We start from the raw sequence: 22,863 nt of genomic DNA on the forward strand, positions 1-22,863 counted from the left end.
TTACAGTGTAAGAACACGATATTATCACTTAATTACTACAGTGTAAGAACACGATATTATTACTAATTACTACAGTGTAAGAACACGATATATTATCACTAATTACTACAGTGTAAGAACACGATATTATCACTAATTACTACAGTGTAAGAACACGATATTATTGAATTTTAATTACTACAGTGTAAGAACACGATATTATTACTAATTACTACAGTGTAAGAACACGATATTATTACTCAATTACTACAGTGTAAGAACACGATATTATTACTCAATTACTACAGTGTAAGAACACGATATTATTACTAATTACTACAGTGTAAGAACACGATATTATTACTAATTACTACAGTGTAAGAACACGATATTATCAATACTAATTACTACAGTGTAAGAACACGATATTATCACTAATTACTACAGTGTAAGAACACGATATTATTACTAATTACTACAGTGTAAGAACACGATATTATTACTAATTACTACAGTGTAAGAACACGATATTATCACTAATTACTACAGTGTAAGAACACGATATTATCACTAATTGCTACGAGTGTAAGAACACGATATTATCACTAATTACTACAGTGTAAGAACACGATATTATTACTACTACCAGGTCACGATATTATTACTATTACTACAGTGTAAGAACACGATATTATTACTAATTACTACAGTGTAAGAACACGATATTATTACCAATCTACTACAGTGTAAGAACACGATATTATCACTAATTACTACAGTGTAAGAACACGATATTATTACTAATTACTACAGCAAGTGTTACTATTATTACCACTACAGTGTAAGAACACGATATTATTACTAATTACTACAGTGTAAGAACACGATATTATCAATAATTACTACAGTGTAAGAACACGATATTATCACTAATTACTACAGTGTAAGAACACGATATTAATTACTACTTATTATCACTAATTACTACAGTGTAAGAACACGATATTATTACTAATTACTACAGTGTAAGAACACGATATTATTACTAATTACTACAGTGTAAGAACACGATATTATCACTAATTACTACAGTGTAAGAACACGATATTATTACTAATTACTACAGTGTAAGAACAATTAATAACATTGAAACAATATTATTACTAATTACCACAGTGTAAGAACACGATATTGCTTATGACTATAGTATAAGAACACGATATTATCAATAATTACTAGAAGAACATATTATTAATATGAGATTACCATTAATTACCACAATATAAGGACATAATTTGATCAGTGATTACTATGGTACAGTAAGATGACATTTTGTGTTGAAGACTACCACAAGTTCATTATTATTTTTCGTAGTTTAAATGAAAGATAGAAACTAATATTTCTTCTAAGGTGTTATGTTCCTATGTAAGTGATATTGTATACGTGTATTGTTAACTAAGAATTTATCATATTATGTTGTCCTCTGACAATTAGGTACTAATTACATTTATTATTCCTCAGAAACTAAGGAAACACATCTTAACTGCTATGATCTTAATTAATTAACATGTGAATGCATGTGCACGGTTATTTAACTCCGTATGCGAGTGTTTATGTAACGTAATACATGGATGTAAGGACAGTTGGTAACTTATCTCTGAAGGGTATGTTCTAGTGTCGCCCACTTGCCACTTGGCGACGGCCAGTTTTTATTCATTTCTTTTTTCTGGCATACAAATTCCATCGCTTGACTATGTATTGAGTGTGGCTCTTAAGAGTGTTCTACATGAACCGGATGTGAAGACTGCCTTGCGTTAACCCTCTTTATTTAAAAAATATTTTCTGTAGAGGTTTAATTACAGAGAGAAAAGTGAATATTCAGCAGTATCGAGATTACCCTAAAGGACGGAACACTTTGAGAAATGTATATTAAGTGTACAAATATTTGTAAATCGTTCTCAATAGTCACTCCTTATTTTGTAACCAGGCTCGTGTCTACTTGAATGTACACGCTTCAATTACCTATTATTGTCACTGTCCATTATTTAATATATTGAATACGATAGCTACTACTATGTTCTTTACAGAAATCGGTCTTCCAGAGTTATGAGAAAAACAAATTAACTGAGACCAAACCAGACCTTAATCTTTCTTTGTTTCCACAGATACTATGTCAATTACCTTTTGATAAGTTGTAACAAGTAGGTTAGTTAACACCGCTAACTTTTGGACGCTAACCTTTCCCTGACCACTGAAAGAGACTCGTCCTTCTCTATTATATTCCAATCACATGATCCCAAAAAGAAGTGCAGCGGGACGTGAGCTATGAACCATTGGATTAATCGTTCGAGCATGTTAGCTGTTAGGCTGAGGTGTAAAGACAGTTCGATAGGGAAGTCTTCTCGTATTAATAATATCAGACGTTTAATGAGGTTCGAGCCATTTCGTTTTAAGTCTGTCCTCTACTCTATATCGAACGTTACACTTCTAACAAGTAGGTTTTACAAACTTAATGTCGGGTCCAAAATTAAGACCTGATAACTACAAGATTCATCCAGCCACAAATAAAACCACTGACATCTGATAACTACAAGATTCATCAAGCCACAAATAAAGCCACTGACATCTGATAACTACAAAATTCATCCAGCCACAAATAAAACCACTGACATCTGATAACTACAAAATTCATCCAGCCACAAATAAAACCACTGACATCTGATAACTACAAGATTCATCCAGCCACAAATAAAACCACTGACATCTGATAACTACAAGATTCATCCAGCTACAAATAAAGCCACTGACATCTGATAACTACAAGATTCATCCAGCCACAAATAAAACCACTGACATCTGATAACTACAAGATTCATCCAGCCACAAATAAAACCAGACATCTGAAAATTACAAGATTCATCCAGCCACAAATAAAGCCACTGACATCTGATAACTACATAAAACCATTTTAACAGGTATGACATGACATTGTAGTTAACCCATATGTTAGCACCATTTTAACAGGTCTGGTTGTCAACCCATATGTTAACACCATATTAATAGGTCTTCCATGACCTGGTAATTAACCTATATGTTAACACCGTTTTAGCAGCTCTGGCACGGCCTGGTAGTTAGTAGAAAGCTCTACTCGCAAGCTGCGTGTTGCGGTTTTGAAACTCACCCCTGAACACGCTCTCCATTCCAAGGAGGGGGGAGGTTAAAACGCTAACTAGGCAATCCTAATATTCGAGTAATGTGACCAAAAAATAGGTGGTGGGTGGAGCTGACTAAATAAGGCACCGTTAGAGCAGTGTAGAGATGACTTCAAGCTTCTGTTTATTTGTCTACGTGTGCAGATGTCTTCAAGACTTTATTTATTCACGTGTACAGATAACTTCAAGACCTTTTATTTGTCTACGTGTGCAGATGTCTTCAAGACTTTATTTATTCACGTGTACAGATAACTTCAAGACCTTTTATTTCTTCACGTGTACAGATGACTTCAAGACTGTTTATTTGCTCATGTGTACATTTTACTTCAAGACTGTTTATTTGCTCACCTATATATTTTACTTCAAGACTGTTTATTTCCTCACGTGTACATTTTACTTCAAGACTTTATTTCCTCACGTGTATATTTTAATTCAATACTGTTTATTTATTCACGTGTATATTTTACTTCAAGACTGTTCATTTCCTCACGTGTATATATTAATTCAATACTGTTTATTTATTCACGTGTATATTTTACTTCAAGACTGTTTATTTCCTCACGTGTATATTTTACTTCAATACTGTTTATTTGCTCACGTGTATATTTTACTTCAAGACTGTTTATTTCCTCACGTGTATATTTTACTTCAAGACTGTTTATTTCCTCACGTGTATATTTTACTTCAAGACTGTTTATTTGCTCACGTGTACATTTTAATTCAATACTGTTTATTTCCTCACGTCTATATTTTACTTCAATACTGTTTATTTCCTCACGTGTATATTTTACTTCAAGACTGTTTATTTCCTCACGTTTATTTCCTCATGTATATTTTACTTCAATACTGTTTATTTATTCACCATAACAATGCTACACCAGGCTTTCACCTACTTCTCCTGGTGGTGAATAAGGGAAAGTACTTAACGTACAAGTATTGTTGAAGTTGGATAACGAAAATATACAAGAATTTTTTTTCAGCAACATTAGATGAAACCATTAAGGTTTACATTGTAGTACCTCAGGGATGACTTGACTTCTATCGCCCCCTAACTGTACCTTCATAAACTTAATAATTTGATTTTGATGATTTTTAGTAACATTGGTACAATACTTCTATCATCCTTTAATAGAATTGTGAATAACTAAAATATGATATCTGGTTCTCACTCCTACAACTCAGTCTCAGCCCAAAAATTCGGAGATAAATTTCTTTCTTAATAATGGGACGGGATCCACAAACCTCAGCTACACAGTCCGCCACGCTGTTCACTGATTTCTATTCACTCTGGGCTTAAGGGAAGACAGCAATAGTACTGTCCGCCAAACTCTTGGCTACTTTAATCGAATAGTGGAACCCATACAAAGCGTTTTCAAATTTTGAGAGCGTACATAATAAATAACAAACTGCGTAACCTGGTACATTTTGACGTGAAGTCTCAATAGACAAATTTCACATATGATTGGAACCGCCATTTACAAGTCTTTTCCGCTTACATTTTCCACCAGCTTAACGAGTAATAATCAGGTAGCGACAGGAAGATGAGGCCACCTGTCGTCAGTGATGGGATTTATCGCTTGTTTTTATATTATTTACAAAACGTTTTCACCATGCTTTCATAGAAACACATACATGTGAAAAGAATAATTTCAAAATATTTCAGTTTTATTCGAATACTTTTGTTTATCAAAATCTGCTATTGCCGATTATTCGTTTTATCATTAAGAAAAACTTTCTCGGGATATTTAGCATCACAATGTTTAAGTTAAATAACCGTAGAGTTTAACACTGACAATGCCTAATAAACTTTGAAATTCACCTATCTCATAGAAAGGAATGAAATCATATACATCTGCAGTTTTGCCTTAGAAACTATCTAGACTAGTGTTTTACAGTAAGTAATTATATTAGTTGCACCTGAAAGTTTTTATTTACCAGCTGAAATGGGTTGATTTCATGTACACGTTACTTACATACATATGTACTGGGCATTGCACGTGGGCGCCCCAGAATAAGTCATAAGCTTTTGTTGCATTTCTTAAAACCCACAAGTTCGCTTCTGATCTTATAGGCCTCTGTGCGATGATTGGGTGTTTCAGGACTGTGATTTATAACGTCAGGTGGCGACATTACATGACCCTTGATGTTGATTAACGTATAAAAGAAAGCATTGTGTGTGTAGAAGTCTATTGTGCAGGTGTGGGTGGGTCGATACGTGGAAGGAAAGACGATGCCCCGCTTCTTCATATAGTTCTTAATTTATTTTCCATTTTTATTTTTTGTCACCAGATGTCGCCCGACAGAAGACGCCACTAGCGGCAAGTATAAAATTTCCATCAGCAGACAGGAACAAGGTCTGTTCTTCTGTTGATCTTACATTGAACTCATCTTGGCAGTGCAAGCCCCTCATCTTTCAAAACTCTAAACAGGAGATTCCTATCATGCATCCCTCAGCCATGCCACAGCCCATCTACCCTCGCCCTCAGTTGCCTCTGACCCCTTTACCACTTCTTCCAGCTTACGCAATGGCAGGTTGTGGCCACCAGTTTGGTACTTATCCTTTTCTGTATACTATTGGACAAATCAAACAAGAATCCACGAAAGACGTCGAAGTTCCAGGACTTACATCTCAACTAAACATCCAACCCACGACCTCCAGTATTTCAAACGTTGTTAAGCACAAAACTTCAAAGTTTGACTTTTCTCGACTAGCAGAATCGGCTACATCCAAAGACGACGAAACTTTATCCACAGGAATAGAGAAGCCAGTGGGTTCTCTTCCAGTGATAACTGGTCATTCCTTTCCATTTATTACTCCTTACTATAGCATCGGTCCTATTGGGTATGGTCCAGGGTTTTATGAACGAAAGGGTTCACGAGGTCGAGGGTCATCAAGACCGAAGAAAGAATTCATCTGCAAGTATTGCCAGCGTCGCTTCACCAAATCCTATAACCTGTTAATCCACGAAAGGACACACACAGACGAACGACCGTACACGTGTGACATTTGTCACAAAGCGTTCCGGAGACAAGATCATCTGCGAGACCACAGGTGAGATGTTTTTTTTTTTTTCGTGTTGTGCTTAGTTTTTGTTAAAAACGTTCTGGAGACGTTATCATCCGCTAGACCACAAGTAAAATCCTTTCATTTCATATTGTGTTTATTTTATTTCACGAAGTCTTCGGAATAAAAGATCATATCGAAGACCGCAGATAAGTATCCAGATGTTTTCCAACTGCTCCTTGTTACAGAACAACGTAAACCATCCAGGTTTTAAATATTATTTGCTGATCATTTGGCCAATTGTAACGAGCATGAAGTAACTTTCTACAGGAGTAAAGTTTACATGTCACTTTGTACTTCCATCAGTTTAAATGTCTAAATGTCAGTTTGTACTTCCATCAGTTTAAATGTCTAAATGTCACTTTATACTTCCATCGGTTTAAATGTCTATATGTCACTTTGTACTTCCATCAGCTTAAATATCTAAATGTCAGTTTGTGCTTCCATCAGTTTAAATGTCTAAATGTTAGTTTGTACTTCCATCAGTTTAGACGTCTAAATGTCAGTTTGTACTTCAATCAGTTTAAACGTCTAAATGTCAGTTTGTACTTCCATCAGTTTAAATGTCTAAATGTCAGTTTGTACTTCCATCAGTTTAAACATCTGTCAGTTTGTACTTCCATCGGTTTAAACGTCTGTCTGTTTGTACTTCCATCGGTTTAAACGTCTAAATGTCAGTTTGTACTTTCATCAGTTTAAATGTCTAAATGTCAGTTTGTACTTCCATCAGTTCAAATGTCTAAATGTCAGTTTGTACTTCCATCAGTTCAAATGTCTAGATGTCAGTTTGTACTTCCATCAGTTTAAACGTCTAAATGTCAGTTTGTACTTCCATCAGTTTAAACGTCTAAATGTCAGTTTGTAGTTCCATCAGTTTAAATGTCTAAATGTCACTTTGTACTTCCATAAGTTTAAATTTCTATATGTCAGTTTGTGCTTCCATCAGTTTAAATGTCTAAATGTCAATTTGTACTTCAATCAGTTTAAACGTCTAAATGTCAGTTTGTACTTCCATCAGTTTAAACGTCTAAATGTCAGTTTGTACTTCCATCAGTTTAATTGTCTAAATGTCAGTTTGTACTTCATCAGTTTAAACATCTGTCAGTTTGTACTTCCATCGGTTTAAACGTCTAAATGTCTGTTTTTACTTCCATCGGTTTAAACGTCTAAACGTCACTTTGTACTTCCATCAGTTTAAACGTCTAAATGTCACTTTGTACTTCCATCAGTTTAAATGTCTAAATGTCAGTTTGTGTTTCCATCAGTTTAAATGTCTAAATGTCACTTTGTACTTCCATCAGTTTAAATGTCTAAATGTCAGTTTGTACTTTCATCGGTTTAAATGTCTAAATGTCAGTTTGTACTTCCATCGGTTTAAATGTCTAAATGTCACTTTGTACTTCCATCAGTTTAAACGTCTAAATGTCACTTTGTACTTCCATCAGTTTAAATGTCTAAATGTCAGTTTGTACTTCAATCAGTTTAAACGTCTAAATGTCACATTGTACTTCCATCAGTTTAAACGTCTAAATGTCAGTTTGTACTTCATCAGTTTAAACATCTGTCAGTTTGTACTTCCATCGGTTTAAACGTCTAAATGTCTGTTTTTACTGCCATCGGTTTAAACGTCTAAATGTCAGTTTGTAGTTTCATCAGTTTAAACGTCTAAATGTCAGTTTGTACTTCCATCAGTTTAAATGTCTATATGTCACTTTGTACTTCCATCAGTTTAAATGTCTAAATGTCAGTTTGAGCTTCCATCAGTTTAAACGTCTAAATGTTAGTTTGTACTTCCATCAGTTTAAATGTCTAAATGTCAGTTTGTGCTTCCATCAGTTTAAATGTCTAAATGTTAGTTTGTACTTCCATCAATTTAAATGTCTAAATGTCAGTTTGTGCTTCCATCAGTTTAAACGTCTAAATGTCAGTTTGTACTTCCATCAGTTTAAACGTCTAAATGTCAGTTTGGACTTCCATCAGTTTAAACGTCTAAATGTTACTTTGTACTTCCATCAGTTTAAACATCTAAATGTCACATTGTACTTCCATCAGTTTAAGCGTCTAAATGTCACTTTGTACTTCACCAATCTGAAACTATAATTAATTGTGATGGAGTTTTTGCTATCTTGGTCTAATAGTTTCTTAGTTCGTTTAAAAGACGCCATACCTTTGTCAATACATTCTTGTGTAACGTTTGGATGTGCTTGGTTTGGTTGGATTATCACTATATGCAAATATGTCACTTTCAGTTAAAAAAACACATAACTTGTAATACAATTATGCTTATTTTTCTGTATAAACACCAGGTACATCCATTCAAAGGAAAAGCCGTTTAAGTGCACAGAATGCGGTAAAGGATTCTGTCAGTCTCGAACCTTAGCCGTTCATAGGATCCTCCACATGGAGGATTCCCCCCACAAGTGTCCCACCTGTGGAAGAAGCTTTAACCAGAGGAGCAACCTGAAGACACACCTACTCACCCACACGGACATCAAGCCCTATAACTGTGGATCTTGTACTAAAGTCTTTCGTCGGAACTGTGATCTCAGGCGACACATCCTAACCCACACTCTTGGTATCCCAGATCAAGGGAGGACCTGTCATCTCCCTCAAGCATACCAGACACAGAACAAGGAGAAAGTTTACCGGGTGACGTAGAATCTCACGTGCAAGATATATTAGACGTAGAGAACTGAGATCCATTGTTAATTTTTACAGTGCTGGGCTGTGTATAGATTAGATTTTCGTGAAAGAAACAACATTACTTTCATTAATGGAAAGTTTTCGTATATCATATGTGGTAAAATAGAAGAAATAAAATATGTTACATCAAAGAAAAATAAAATCCGGAACTGATTAAACTTAACGGATATTGACTGAAAGCAGGAGATTCTGTGATTGAAACTTGCGGATTGTCCTTCAGCGAGAACACGGTTTTCTGTGTATAATTGATATCTTCCATACTGATCTATTGTACATTTGTTTTGCTTTCCATAACTTCAACAGAACGTTGATGATAATGTATGTAAGCCTATTTATAAAGGACACCTCTGTAATTACGTGTATGGAACCGTTTCTTACTGTAAGACTAAGCGCTGTTAGTGTTGTGCCAAAGAAAACATCTTACTGTCATATTTAACCGGTTAGGCAGTAGTTTTCTTCACTCTACCTGCGCTGCGTAACAAGTGTGTTAATTTTATGTTTCATTAGAGAAGAACACCGTTCACACTTTCGTTAGGTAATACTTGATCATTGTAGTCAGTAAAATGGTGGCAAAACCTGACTGGGAATCACATTTTTCTAAGAAAAAGTAATTTCGTGGTGCACGACTAAAACTGGTAAAGGACATACTAGAATTATTAAATTATCTAAAGCAGCGCAGATAGCCCTCGAGTAGCTTTGCGCGAAATTCAAAACAAACCAAACGTAAAGCTACAAAGTAGAAAAATATTTCCGTCAATATAAAGATACGTTTCTCTTCAAAGAAGTAAAGTTATGCTTTCTTACAATCATACCTCAACAAATGCCTTGCATACATCTTTGTTGTACTTTGGGAAAAGTCTCAAATGTGTGCAATGACGTGTACCATATATTCTCATATTTTGGCAAAATAAACGGTCTGCTTTTATTGAATGTGAAGCAGTATACATAATAATATAATGTGTGGTGTTTTGTTCTTTTACTGTTGTTATAGAGGTCGTACACTATACATAATAATATAATGTGTAGTGTTTTGTTTGTTTACTGTTGTTACATTGGTCGTACACTATACATAATAATATAATGTGTTTTGTTTTTACTGTTGTTACAGAGGTCGTACACTATGCATAATAGTACAATGTGTAGTTTTTTTTTACTATTGTTACAGAGGTCGTACACGTGTTATTTTTCATCAGAAAAGTATTTTTACTTTATTTTTGTGCTCTCTTACATTGATGTGTAGTAGACTAGATTGCTAAATATTCAGTAAAAATAATAAATAACAATAACAGTAGAAACTGCCAGACATATACATATACATAGACGTATCTATTTAAAGTGATATATAATATTCACATCTGGTACTATAACCGTTAAAAAACCATCTCTTGGAGAACGAATATAATTACACGTATACATCTGTATATTTAACACTACATATTCATGAACATATCTCCATCTTCAACCGTTAACTGTGGGTCTGTGTGTGACCGCCATAGCTCCAAGAGGAAAGAACCTAAAAACCTGAAATTTTGCACTCACACAAAGTGGACCCTGAGGGCATGCAATTGCGTATACGTTTTTAACACTATCTATAAATCCATCAAAACATTTGAAATATATGTATTTATAAAATCGCCCAAGCGATTTACATATCCGTATGTGTTTGTATTTCTTTACCTACTTTACACAGACAACTTGGTTTCTTCCATTATAAAATCTATTTACACCCATATTTATTTAGTCATTAAACAACGATTATCAGCAGTCTTTAAAACTTTATTATTAACATTATCCTTATTTCTGTCCCATTAATTGTCTTCACAGTACAAAAAGAAAACATGGAGTTTCCGGTTTCACGGAGGGGATGTGAGTCATTTGTGTCACCTTCCAGTAATAGTGATGGTTGGTTGCTTAAGTTAGTGATGAAGAAACAGTGTACAGTGTGTTCTAAACGAAACAGTATGTAACCAACAAAAATAAATCTGGGTGTCTCGTGACGATGTCATCTAAATAAAGTGTCATAAGAAAAACACAAAATGCCGATTTGGGATTATATGTCCCTCTGATATCACATGATATATTCTGGGTTATTTGTCCCTGTGATATCACATGATATATTCTGGGTTATATGTCCCTGTGATATCACATGATATATTCTGGGTTATTTGTCCGTGTGTACTAAGTGATATCACATGTTATATTCTGGGTTATATGTCCCTGTGATATCACATGATATATTCTGAATTATATGTCCCTGTGTATTAACCGATATCACATGATATATTCTGGGTTATATGTCCCTGTGTATTAACTGATATCACATGATATATTCTGGATTATATGTTCCTGTGTATTACCTGATATCACATGATATATTCTGGGTTATATGTCCCTGTGTATTAACTGATATCACATGATATATTCTGGGTTATATGTCCCTGTGTTTAACTGATATCACATGATATATTCAGGGTTATTTATCCGTGTGTATTAATTGATATCACATGTTATATTCCGTGTTTAAATACGATTTGTTTCAACCGTTATGCCACTATAAGCATGATGTACAATACTTTGGGTTTAAATACCACTTTTTGTTACCGTCATAACATTATTAGTACCTTATATCGTATTCTGACTTGAAATACCATTTGTTGTAACCCATACGATAGCATAAAAACGATATATTATACTCTGGATGTAAATATTATTTGCTGTAACCGTTATGACATTATTAATACGATACATCATAAAGTGAGATATTATACCCTTCATTTTCACTGATATAATACTGTAAATACGATTTACTATACACTAGGTTTAAATACATTTTATTACAAGCACTACATCATACTGTGGGTTTAAATACAATTCGCATAACCGATACGATACTAGGGATAATACATATTATACTCTTAGTTTAAATTTCATTTGTCGTAACAGTTATGATGCTACAAATACATTGATTTCATACTACTGTTTAAATAGCATTTGTTGCAACCGAGAATACTATAAAAAACGATATATCACACTCTGGGTTTATACAGAATTTACTGTAACCGATACGATACTATATAACGTTATATCATACTCTGAGGTAATATACCATTTACTTTCATTGATATAGAACTATAAATATAACATATTATAACCTGAATTTAAATACCATTTGTTGTAACTATTATGATACTGTGAATACGATATATCATACTCTGAGTTTAAATAGCATTTTTATAACCTTTATAACACTATAAATACGGTATATCATAACCTGCGTTTAATTATAAACAAAGACATGCACTACGAGTACAAGATGTCTTCTGTTTGGGTTCAGTTCCCTGTGTTTTAATTGATATAGTACTACAGTGTACGTGTTTACAAAAAACGTCAGTAGAATTTTGAATGAGGTAAGTTTATAACAAGTCTGTTGTTGCAGCGAAATGTGAAAAGGAACCATAGAAATATTATTTATAAACTAAATCTTAATTATTACCGGAAACAAGTGGAAACGTTTGTAAAGTGAGGTAAAACCGCTGCGAACGAAGGAGAAAATAACCTTTAACAGTTTTCGGAACTTACACTGTATTTATTCATTGTACACGTACACCGATTATTTTATTTATTTATTTTTCACTTCCTAACACGTGCATTTTCAGCCTTTTTTTTTTTTTCCCGATAGGACTCAACGAGGATAAGGAAATTATTACCAAGATCTATGACTATTGGTCTTCAAGATTGGGATAAATGTAGATAAATTCTTCACGGCTGCTAAAGATACTGGTGTGTAATAACATTAAGATTATGTCATTTTATACTTGAAAGAAAAGTAAAAAAAAAAAAAAAATTAGCCCAAGATGTGATAGAATTTCCACGTGCATGACACGAGACTTCTCATAGAGTCTGGTACGGCTCAAGTTACGTAGGTGGTGAACGGCTGTACAGACTGGCACGAAAATGTTTCTCGGCACACAAGAGTGAAATATCATAGCTATGCCCAGCTGGAACCCTTCATATTACTAAGCCCATGTGGAACGTTCTGGACCCACTTGTTCTAGAAATGTGCTTGTTTTTATCAACTGATAGCATTAAGGTCCCAAGGATAACGCACAACACAGTCTGGCGGAGGGTCAAAAGGCAAACTCGCGTTAGGCAGTTGATCCTACAGTCCATCAACACGTGGTTTTCACGCTGCTTTACGTCTGGCACTCCAAACATGATCAAAATAAACTTTCTGTCAAAGTTCTCATAGTCTATTGCACTAAGTGTCTCGTGAGCAGGCCCAAACCAGAGTTCGTTCCGTAAAGTATGTGAATGGATTACTTAGCACCTCAAATTCAACAATAAACAGTAATTAAGAGTGATGACCCAATTTACACAGATTACAAATTAATAATAGCAAACTTTACATTATTACGGCAATTGTGAGTAAAATGACAACCTAATTTATTAAAACTGCACATTGACACATTAATTAAGAGTGAAATGACGACCCAACTTACTCAAAAGTACACAAATACAATTAAAAGAAGCAATATGTTGACAAAGTAACTCCAAACTTCACATTGACACATTAATTAAGAGTGAAATGATGACCCAATTTACTCAAGAGTACACAAAAAAAATTAAAAGGAGCAATATGTTGACAAAGTTACCCCAAACGGCACATTGACCCATGAATTAAGAGTGAAATGATGACCCAATTTACTCAAGAGTACACAAAACAATTAAAAAGAGCAATATGCTGACAAAGTAACCCCAAACTTCACATTGACACATTAATTAAGAGTGAAATGATGACCCAACTTACTCAAGAGTACACAAATACAATTAAAAAGAGCAATATGCTGACAAAGTTACCCCAAACGTCACATTGACACATTAATTAAGAGTGAAATGATGACCCAACTTACTCAAGAGTACACAAATACAATTAAAAAAGAGCAATATGTTGACAAAGTAACCCCAAACTTCACATTGACACATTAATTAAGAGTGAAATGATGACCCAATTTACTCAAGAGTACACAAAAATAATTAAATAAAGTAACCCCAAACTTCACATTGACACATTAATTAAGAGTGAAATGGTGACCCAATTTACTCAAAGAGTACACAAAAACAATTAAAAAGAGCAATATGCTGACAAAGTAACCCCAAACTTCACATTGACACATTAATTAAGAGTGAAATGATGACCCAATTTACTCAAGAGTACACAAATACAATTAAAAGGAGCAATATGTTGACAAAGTAACCCCAAACTTCACATTGACACATGAATTAAGAGTGAAATGATGACCCAACTTACTCAAGAGTACACAAAAACAATTAAAAGGAGCAATATGTTGACAAAGCAACCCCAAACTTCACATTGACACATTAATTAAGAGTAAAATGATGACCCAACTTACTCAAGAGTACACAAAAACAATTAAAAGGAGCAATATGTTGACAAAGTAACCCCAAACTTCATATTGACACATTAATTAAGAGTGAAATGATGACCCAATTTACTCAAGAGTACACAAAAGCAATTAAAAATAGCAATATGTTGACAAAGTTACCCCAAACGGCACATTGACACATTAATTAAGAGTGAAATGATGACCCAATTTACTCAAGAGTACACAAATACAATTAAAAGGAGCAATATGTTGACAAAGTACCCCCAAACTTCACATTGACACATTAATTAAGAGTGAAATGATGACCCAATTTACTCAAGAGTACACAAATACAATTAAAAGGAGCAATATGTTGACAAAGTAACCCCAAACTTCACATTGACACATGAATTAAGAGTGAAATGATGACCCAACTTACTCAAGAGTACACAAAAATAATTAAATAAAGTAACCCCAAACTTCACATTGACACATTAATTAAGAGTGAAATGGTGACCCAATTTACTCAAAGAGTACACAAATACAATTAAAAGGAGCAATATGTTGACAAAGTAACACCAAACTTCATATTGACACATTAATTAAGAGTGAAACATAGTTAATAACAGTATACAATTTACTGAGCTTCAAAAATTCTGTATTTGGACGTTTGTTGAGTAACATTTTCCCTTGACCCTTATTTTATTAGTGTTTTAGGGGAAACAAAAATTCATCGTCTTGACCACCCCAAAAAACGAGCTTTAAGCATTAATAATGTTAAATTTTGGAAATGGAAATATTAGGCCCAATGAAGTGATGTTTAAAATCTATGAGAAGGTAAATATTAGGCTTAAGAAAATGATGCTTTTAAATCTATGAGAAGGGAAAGATTAGGCCTAACAAAAAGATGCTTGAAAATTTTTAAGAGAAATATTAGGCTTAACAAAGTGATGCTTGATATATCTAAGAAGGAAATAATAGGCTTAACAAAATGATTCTTGAAGGACAAGGATCGCATAATTATTCTTTCCACCAATTTCATAAATTCCCATTTTTTCTCTTCTGGCTTTCATACAGCTAAAATTATAATGAAATGTATGGCTTGAGAATTTCATTCAGAAATAATTTGTATAACAGAGATGTTACTTTTTTCTAATCCATGATTTTTAATATTTTTTTTACTTGGCCTATTATTTTAACAAAAAACACCTGGAAGTCATTTCACGCCATTTTGATTTTATTGTCTGTTATCCATCTTTTTGTTTAGCGTATTTATGTTGATGATGTTCAACGCTATTGGTGGGGAAGAAATATATAACATGTTATGTGCTCTAAATTTTCAACAAACTACTACTTTGTTTTTATTAAAATGCACTAATTAATTTGATAAAAATGTCATTCACGATAGAAAGTTGATTCATGATTTACTATATTCCCCAGTGCCTTAGTGGTAAGTCTGGAGGCTCGTGTACTAAAAATCACCTTTCAATATCTGTGGTGGGTATATCACAGAGAGTCTATTGAGTAGAAAACAAATAATTTCCTGTATTATGTATATATGGACTATTTTGTGCTTCGTACTATCCCTAGTAAATAATGTAGCCTGTCGCTATATCAGTTACACATTACGCTTATTTCTAAAATAATTAAATGTATATTCGTATAAAAGTTCAATAACTTTGAATTCGATGATGCTAAACTTAGGGTATTTGAAGAAAAGGCATGTACATTTGTAATGTCTAATAATACTAATAGCGTGTGGAACAATTTGGACTATTTCAGCTCTAAAGTAAATATCATATTTATTTTTCTTTCTTTCTTTTTTTTTTAACTACGCGGATAATTCGCTGCACCATACTTAAAAATACCTTAATGCTAGTAACAAGTAACCTATGTTTCACTGTTGTAAACAGTCTTTCAGAATAGAAAAGTTCAGATTTTGGTGTAGCATGTATTTTCCCACATACTTTAAATTTCTCAGCTTATGACATTCTGTCATGAATATCTCTTGTTACATTGCTTAAAATAGAAAGTTTATAGTAGTTTCCACCCTTCATTTATACTATATGTTGTTTTATTAGTTCAGGCCTATTTCCTTCACATTCATATATGCTTTACGCATTAGTTTAAATATGGAAGACAGAACTGCCTTAGGCCTAATGTTCATGTTAAGGTAAGTATTAACTTAATGTTCTTTCTCACTATTAGTCTTAATAGTATTAGACCATACATCCGAGAATTATGTAAACCTGAATTACAGCTTTGCAGTAAAAAATAATGTTACCGTTAATTAGGGTATTATGGTTAAGAATATATAATTCATCTCTAACTTACCTTTTTCTTAAGAAAAGAAACTCGATAAAGCCTTCGGTACGAATACAATAACCTCCGATAAAGAAGCCTAAAAGGGCAGCAGACGTAAAATCACGATTCGTCACATGAGAGCACCTGGACATTATAGTTAAGCATAAATAATATTTATGGTTTTTTGACATTATATATTTTCAGTTTACTTTTGGTAAAACGAAGAGAAATACGTAATACAAACATAGAATGATAATACAACTGTCTTCGTGAGGAATAAAAGATATGAAGGTATATTTCACAAAGTGAGGAAAATCCAGTGATGAGATAATAACTGTCAAAAAATTATTAACAGCTCAAAAGCTGATAGTTTTTGTTACAAATTAAAACAGTGCAAGTGATGTATTTTGTATTTTCCTTTTCAGTAAGTTGAAAAACAGAGTCACTTTACCAATATTTATCCGTGGAGTTAGGAGTAAACAATTTATATATAAATACAAAGAGAAATAATTGTTCAACATTTCCTGTGTTATTCATTAATGTTTGTTTTTTTTTTTTTATCTTCTGTGGCTAAATCTCCCTCGTGTACGGTCTACTTACGCTTAAAATTCGGATCCGACATTTTGCTTCAGGGAGAAATATAAGATTAAACAAAAGAGGTACACATAAGTTTTTAAATGTCTAGTATTTTCAACCTGAACAACACTTTATTGGATGTATAAGCAAAACAGCTGGGTCAACGACCCCTAACTGTTGACAATATGTAACGTAACCAATCATAAAAGTGGAATTAATGTGAAGATTCTCTTTCCACAGTTATTTAATTTTTCAAAGAATTTTTTGTTCGAAAGCCAAAGAGATTAATTAAGCTTAGATAGCTTTAGGCCTCATTTAAAACTGAAGACTGCTCTAAAGGGTAACTTTTAATAGTTTGTAGCAACAAAGACACACCAACACTAAAATGTTGTCCCCCGCTGGGACAGCGGTAAGTCTACACATTTACAATGCTAAAATCACGGGTTTCGATTCCACCTGGATGGACACAGTAAATAGCCCGATATGACTTTGCTATAAGCAAAACACACACACAGTAAAAATCGTCTGTGAACACAATACAATATTGTAACCACACAATATAACGAAAGAACAAAACAAATTAGAATGTCTTAACCTCTTATCGACAAAGCAGAATGAGAACCAGAGAACAGAATGTCACTAAAATAAGAATATTAAAATTAGAATTGTGTGTGGACAAAGTTATCTGGTCATCCAAGGTATGATATGGCATTAACTGTTCAAAATGTTATTCAGATTATATATGTTAAAGCTGTAAAAACTATTAGTGTCCATTAGTACGTGGTAAAACTTTTAAAAATGTCACTATCCAGTATGTACGTGGTAAAGCTTTAAAAGTTATTAATGTCTGGTATTACTTGGTAAGGCTTCACAAACTATACGTATCCAATATATACGTGGTAAAGCTTTAAAAGCTATATGATATACGTAAAGCGTATGCTACATGTTCTTTACTTATCGCGAGTATCGAAACTCAATTTTTAGCGTTATAAGCCCTCGGAATAATTGCTAATCTATTCTGCTTTACAAACAAAACTGTAAAGCTTCAAACAGAAGCGGAGACATGATAGAGATATTGATGGAACACAGATACATATAAAGGTCGAGATGGAGAGCACATGGATATAAAGGTAGAGATGGACAGTACATGGATATAAAGCTAGAGAAGGACAGTACATAGATATAAAGGTAGAGAAGGACAGTACATAGATATAAAGGTAGAGAAGGACAGTACATGGATATAAGAATAGAGATGGACAGTGCATGGATATAAAAGTAGAGATGGACATTACATGAATATAAGGTAGAGATATAAAGATGATTATTTATGAAAGTGTGTCTGATGGTTTAGAATATTGACGAGTATTGTATGAGATATGACAGAAGATGTGATGGAATTGGGTTATTTATTTTGGAGACACGATGGAAGTGACATATGTACAGTTACTTTGGAGACATGATGGAAGTGAAATATGTACAGTTACTTTGGAGACATCATGGAAGTGAAATATGGACAGTTATTTTGGAGACATGATGGAAGTGAAATATGGACAGTTATTTTGGAGACATGATGGAAGTGAAATATGGACAGTTATTGTGGAGACATGGTGGAAGTGAAATATGTAGTTATTTTGTAGACATGATGGAAGTGAAATGTGGACAGTAATTTTGGACACATGGTGGAAGTGAAATATGGATGGTTATTTTGGAGACATGGTGTAGATTATATATAGATTGTTATTTTGGAAACATGGTTTTAATGAAATGTGGACGGTTATTTTGGAGTCGTGGTGTGGGTAACATATGGACTGTTATTTTGGGGACATGATGTAGGTAATATATTGACTGTTATTTTGAAGACATGGTGTAGATGAAATATGGACAGTTATTTTGGATACATGGTGGAAGTGAAATATGGACGGCTACTTTGGAGGCATGGTGTTGGTGAAATATGGATAGTTATTTTGGAGACATAGTGGAAGTGAAATATGGACAGTTATTGTGAAGACATGTTGGAAGTGATATATGGCCAGTTTTTTGGAGACATGGTGGAAGTGAAATAGGAACTGTTATTTGGGAGACATGGTAGAAGAAAAATAGGGATTGTTATTGTGGAGACATGGTGGAAGTGAAATATGGACTGTTATTTTGGAGACATGATGCAAGTGAAATGTGGACAGTTGTTTTGGACACATAGTGGAAGTGAAATATGGACTGTTATTTTGGAGACATGGTGGAAGTGAAATATGGAATGCTATTTTGGTGACATGGTGTGGGGGCCCGGCATGGCCAAGCGCGTAAGGCGTGCGACTCGTAATCCGAGGGTCGCGGGTTCGCGCCCGTGTCGCGCTAAACATGCTCGCCCTCCCAGCCGTGGGGGCGTATAATGTGACGGTCAATCCCACTTTTCGTTGGTAAAAGAGTAGCCCAAGAGTTGGCGGTGGGTGGTGATGACTAGTTGCCTTCCCTCTAGTCTTACACTGCTAAATTAGGGACGGCTAGCACAGATAGCCCTCGAGTAGCTTTGTGCGAAATTCCAAAAACAACAACAACAACAAACAACAACGACATGGTGTGGGTACAATATGGACAGTTATTTTGGAGACATGATGTAAGTGAAATGTGGACAGTAATTCTAGAGATATGGTGTAGATGAGATATTTACTGTTATTTTGTAAATATGGTAGAAGTGAAATATGGACAGTTGTTTTGGAGACACAATGGAAATGAAATAATGGACAGTTATTTTGGAGACATGATGGAAGTGAAATATCGTCGGCTATTTGGGAAACATGGTGGAAATGAAATATGGACAGTTTTTTTTAGACATGGTGGAAGTGAAATATGGACTATTATTTTGGAGATATGGTGTGTTTGAAATATGGACTGGTATTTTGTAGACATGATGGAAGTGAAATATGGACAGTAATTGTGGAGACATGGTGGAGGTGAAATATTGGCAGCAATTTTGGAGACATAGTGGAAGTGAAATATGGAAGGCTATTTGGGAAACATGATGGAAATGAAATATGGACAATTATTTTGGAGACATGGTGTGGGTAAAATATTGTCTGTTATATTGGAGAACATGGTGTAGATGAAATATGGACAGTTATTTTTGAAACATGGTGGAAGTGAAATGTGGACAGTTATTTTGGAGATATGGTGTGGGTAAAATATGGACTGTTATTTTGGAAACATGATGTAGGTAATATATTGACTGTGATTTTGGAGACATGGTGTGTGTGAAATATGGACTGTTATTTTTGAAACATGGTGGAAGTGAAATATGGACAGTTATTTTGGAGATATGGTGTGGGAAAAATATGGACTGTTATTTTGGAAACATGATGTAGGTAATATATTGACTGTGATTTTGGAGACATGGTGTGTGTGAAATATGGACTGTTATTTTTTAAACATGGTGGAAGTGAAATATGGACAGTTGTTTTGGACACATGGTGAAAGTGAAATATGGACTGTTATTTTGGAGACATGATGGAAGTGAAATGTAGATGGCTATTTTGGTGACATGGTGTGTGTGAAATATGGACTGTTATGTTGGAAATATGGTCTGATATTGATTGTTGTTTTGAAGATAAGATAAAATTAAGAAAAACACTAACCCAAAATGTGTCCGACATTGATAAAACTACACACATGCGTATATCATATCTTTTATAAACATGAGCAAGGTGGATTTTTTAAAATCCTACAGCCCTGCTTTATATCTCCCCACTCCTCAACATGCACACATTTAATCTTCTAAGAAACTAAACAAAAAGTACAAGTGCAGAAATACAGGGTTTTTAAATGCGTGCTTGAGTCACGGCGCGTGCCTGCTGGGTGGCCTATAATGGTCAAGTACTGTCCTTTGGGTTGCGTACACGTGCTGATAACGCTCTCTTGCGGCAGCATTTTACTTTTTTATCTAGTTGGAATCCATCATTCGTAGTTACGTCGGCGTAGAAAGAGACATTGTAACAATAACGACCACATTGCTAAACTGATAAGAGGCGGTGGGTTGGGTGAAGATTGAAACGTAGCGCAAGTGGTAATAAAATATGTCACCATGGTTCTCTTGCTGGATGAGAATCAACCGCCCAAGAACAAGATTGGGCACGCTTTATTAACCAGTTTTACCAAACACAGTATGTGAAGAACATTCCGGTTCAGGATGCCGTGTTGTACCTTCATCATATAATATTCCGGTTCAGGATGCCGTGTTGTACCTTCATTATATAATATTCCGGTTCAGGATGCCGTGTTCTATCTTCATCATATAATATTCTGGTTCAGGATGCCGTGTTGTACCTTCATCATATAATATTCTGGTTCAGGATGCCGTGTTGTATCTTCATCATATAATATTCTGGTTCAGGATGCCGTTTTGTATCTTCATCATATAATATTCTGGTTCAGGATGCCGTGTTGTACCTTCATCATATAATATTCCGGTTCAGGATGCCGTGTTGTACCTTCATCATATAATATTCTGGTTCAGGATGCCGTGTTCTATCTTCATCATATAATATTCCGGTTCAGGATGCCGTGTTGTACCTTCATTATATAATATTCCGGTTCAGGATGCTGTGTTCTATCTTCATCATATAATATTCTGGTTCAGAATGCTGTGTTGTACCTTCATCATTTATCGTTTCTTTCCCTTTCTGTGAATCACAGTTTTTGACTAAGAAAGTATTGACATATGAACAATGTCACCAGACATACATCTTAATTATATGTCGACTGAAAGAGAGAAACGTTTCTCTCGTGTATCTCTATGGACATCCGGGTAATTTGTTTTTTCTCCTACGTAAAGTAAACCTACAGAACCCAAGGTACCTTCGAAACGAAATGGATCATACATACACTTATACATTTCTTTTGAGGTTATGTTTTGTTTCATATGGAGAATCCTCATAAAGATGAAGTAAACAGAAGTGTCTTGAACTCTGACTATAAGTTTGTCACACTTTTCGGGACGATGTGTAACGTGTATAACCCTAGTTCTAGGAATATCACACTTTTCAGGATAATGTACAACTAAAACCTAATAGACCATGCAAAAAGAAAATGTAGAACACTTATTTTTCACAGTCGAACAGTATATATATATATACTATGTTTCACGAGCTACCCTTCCTGGCTCACAAGCAAGTACACGTGCTTAGAATGCGTGTAGACGGAACGCGGACAATACCTTATATATATACTATGTTTCACGAGCTACCCTTCCTGGCTCACAAGCAAGTACACGTGCTTAGAATGCGTGTGGACGGAACGCGGACAATACCTTATATATATACTATGTTTCACGAGCTACCCTTCCTGGCTCACAAGCAAGTACACGTGCTTAGAACGCGTGTGGACGGAACGCGCACAATACCTTATATATTTTGTACTTAACAACAAAACAATTTTTTGTTTTGATCATGTGAATGTAATTATTTTACTCGTACATAAGAAAGTTTTTACTTTTTACATTAGTCCTACGTTGGTGTTATTAACACCTGTCTGAATATTGTGAATAATAATTAATCTGAGAACAGAAAATGTCCGTGATACAGTTCGGCTGCTTTTTAGTAAAGATAAAAACTGACTGTCAACAGTTTTCAGTCGAGTTTTGAACAGTTATTAT

The 22,863-nt window shown here is 34.3% G+C and overlaps 2 protein-coding genes across 2 annotated transcripts in view; one reads left to right on the plus strand and one right to left on the minus strand.

The window, feature by feature from the left end:
* The window catches only part of LOC143245831 (uncharacterized), a 55,434-nt gene extending 53,413 nt beyond the window's left edge, over positions 1–2,021 (minus strand). Inside the window, exon 1 of the mRNA XM_076492087.1 lies at positions 2,002–2,021. Within this exon, the coding sequence (XP_076348202.1) occupies positions 2,002–2,021 (20 nt within the window). The remainder of the gene's footprint in view (positions 1–2,001) is intronic.
* A 248-nt stretch (positions 2,022–2,269) lies between these two features.
* On the plus strand, positions 2,270–9,910 carry LOC143245832 (uncharacterized). Its single transcript, XM_076492088.1, has 3 exons — positions 2,270–2,297; positions 5,481–6,243; positions 8,562–9,910. The coding sequence occupies exons 1-3, from the start codon at positions 2,270–2,272 to the stop codon at positions 8,911–8,913; spliced, it is 1,143 nt and encodes a 380-aa protein (XP_076348203.1). The 3' UTR covers positions 8,914–9,910.
* The last annotated feature ends 12,953 nt before the right edge of the window (positions 9,911–22,863 follow it).

The sequence above is a fragment of the Tachypleus tridentatus genome, chromosome 3 (assembly GCF_004210375.1).
Source record: "Tachypleus tridentatus isolate NWPU-2018 chromosome 3, ASM421037v1, whole genome shotgun sequence".
Taxonomy (NCBI): domain Eukaryota; kingdom Metazoa; phylum Arthropoda; class Merostomata; order Xiphosura; family Limulidae; genus Tachypleus; species Tachypleus tridentatus.

Excerpts from the sequence above, each read along its gene's own strand:
- LOC143245832 (XM_076492088.1), top strand. The coding sequence starts at position 2,270 with ATGATCCCAAAAAGAAGTGCAGCGGGAC. Across the intron at positions 2,298-5,480 it reads AAAAAGAAGTGCAGCGGGAC|ATGTCGCCCGACAGAAGACG; the intron begins GTGAGCTATGAA and ends TTTTGTCACCAG. Across the intron at positions 6,244-8,561 it reads GATCATCTGCGAGACCACAG|GTACATCCATTCAAAGGAAA; the intron begins GTGAGATGTTTT and ends TATAAACACCAG.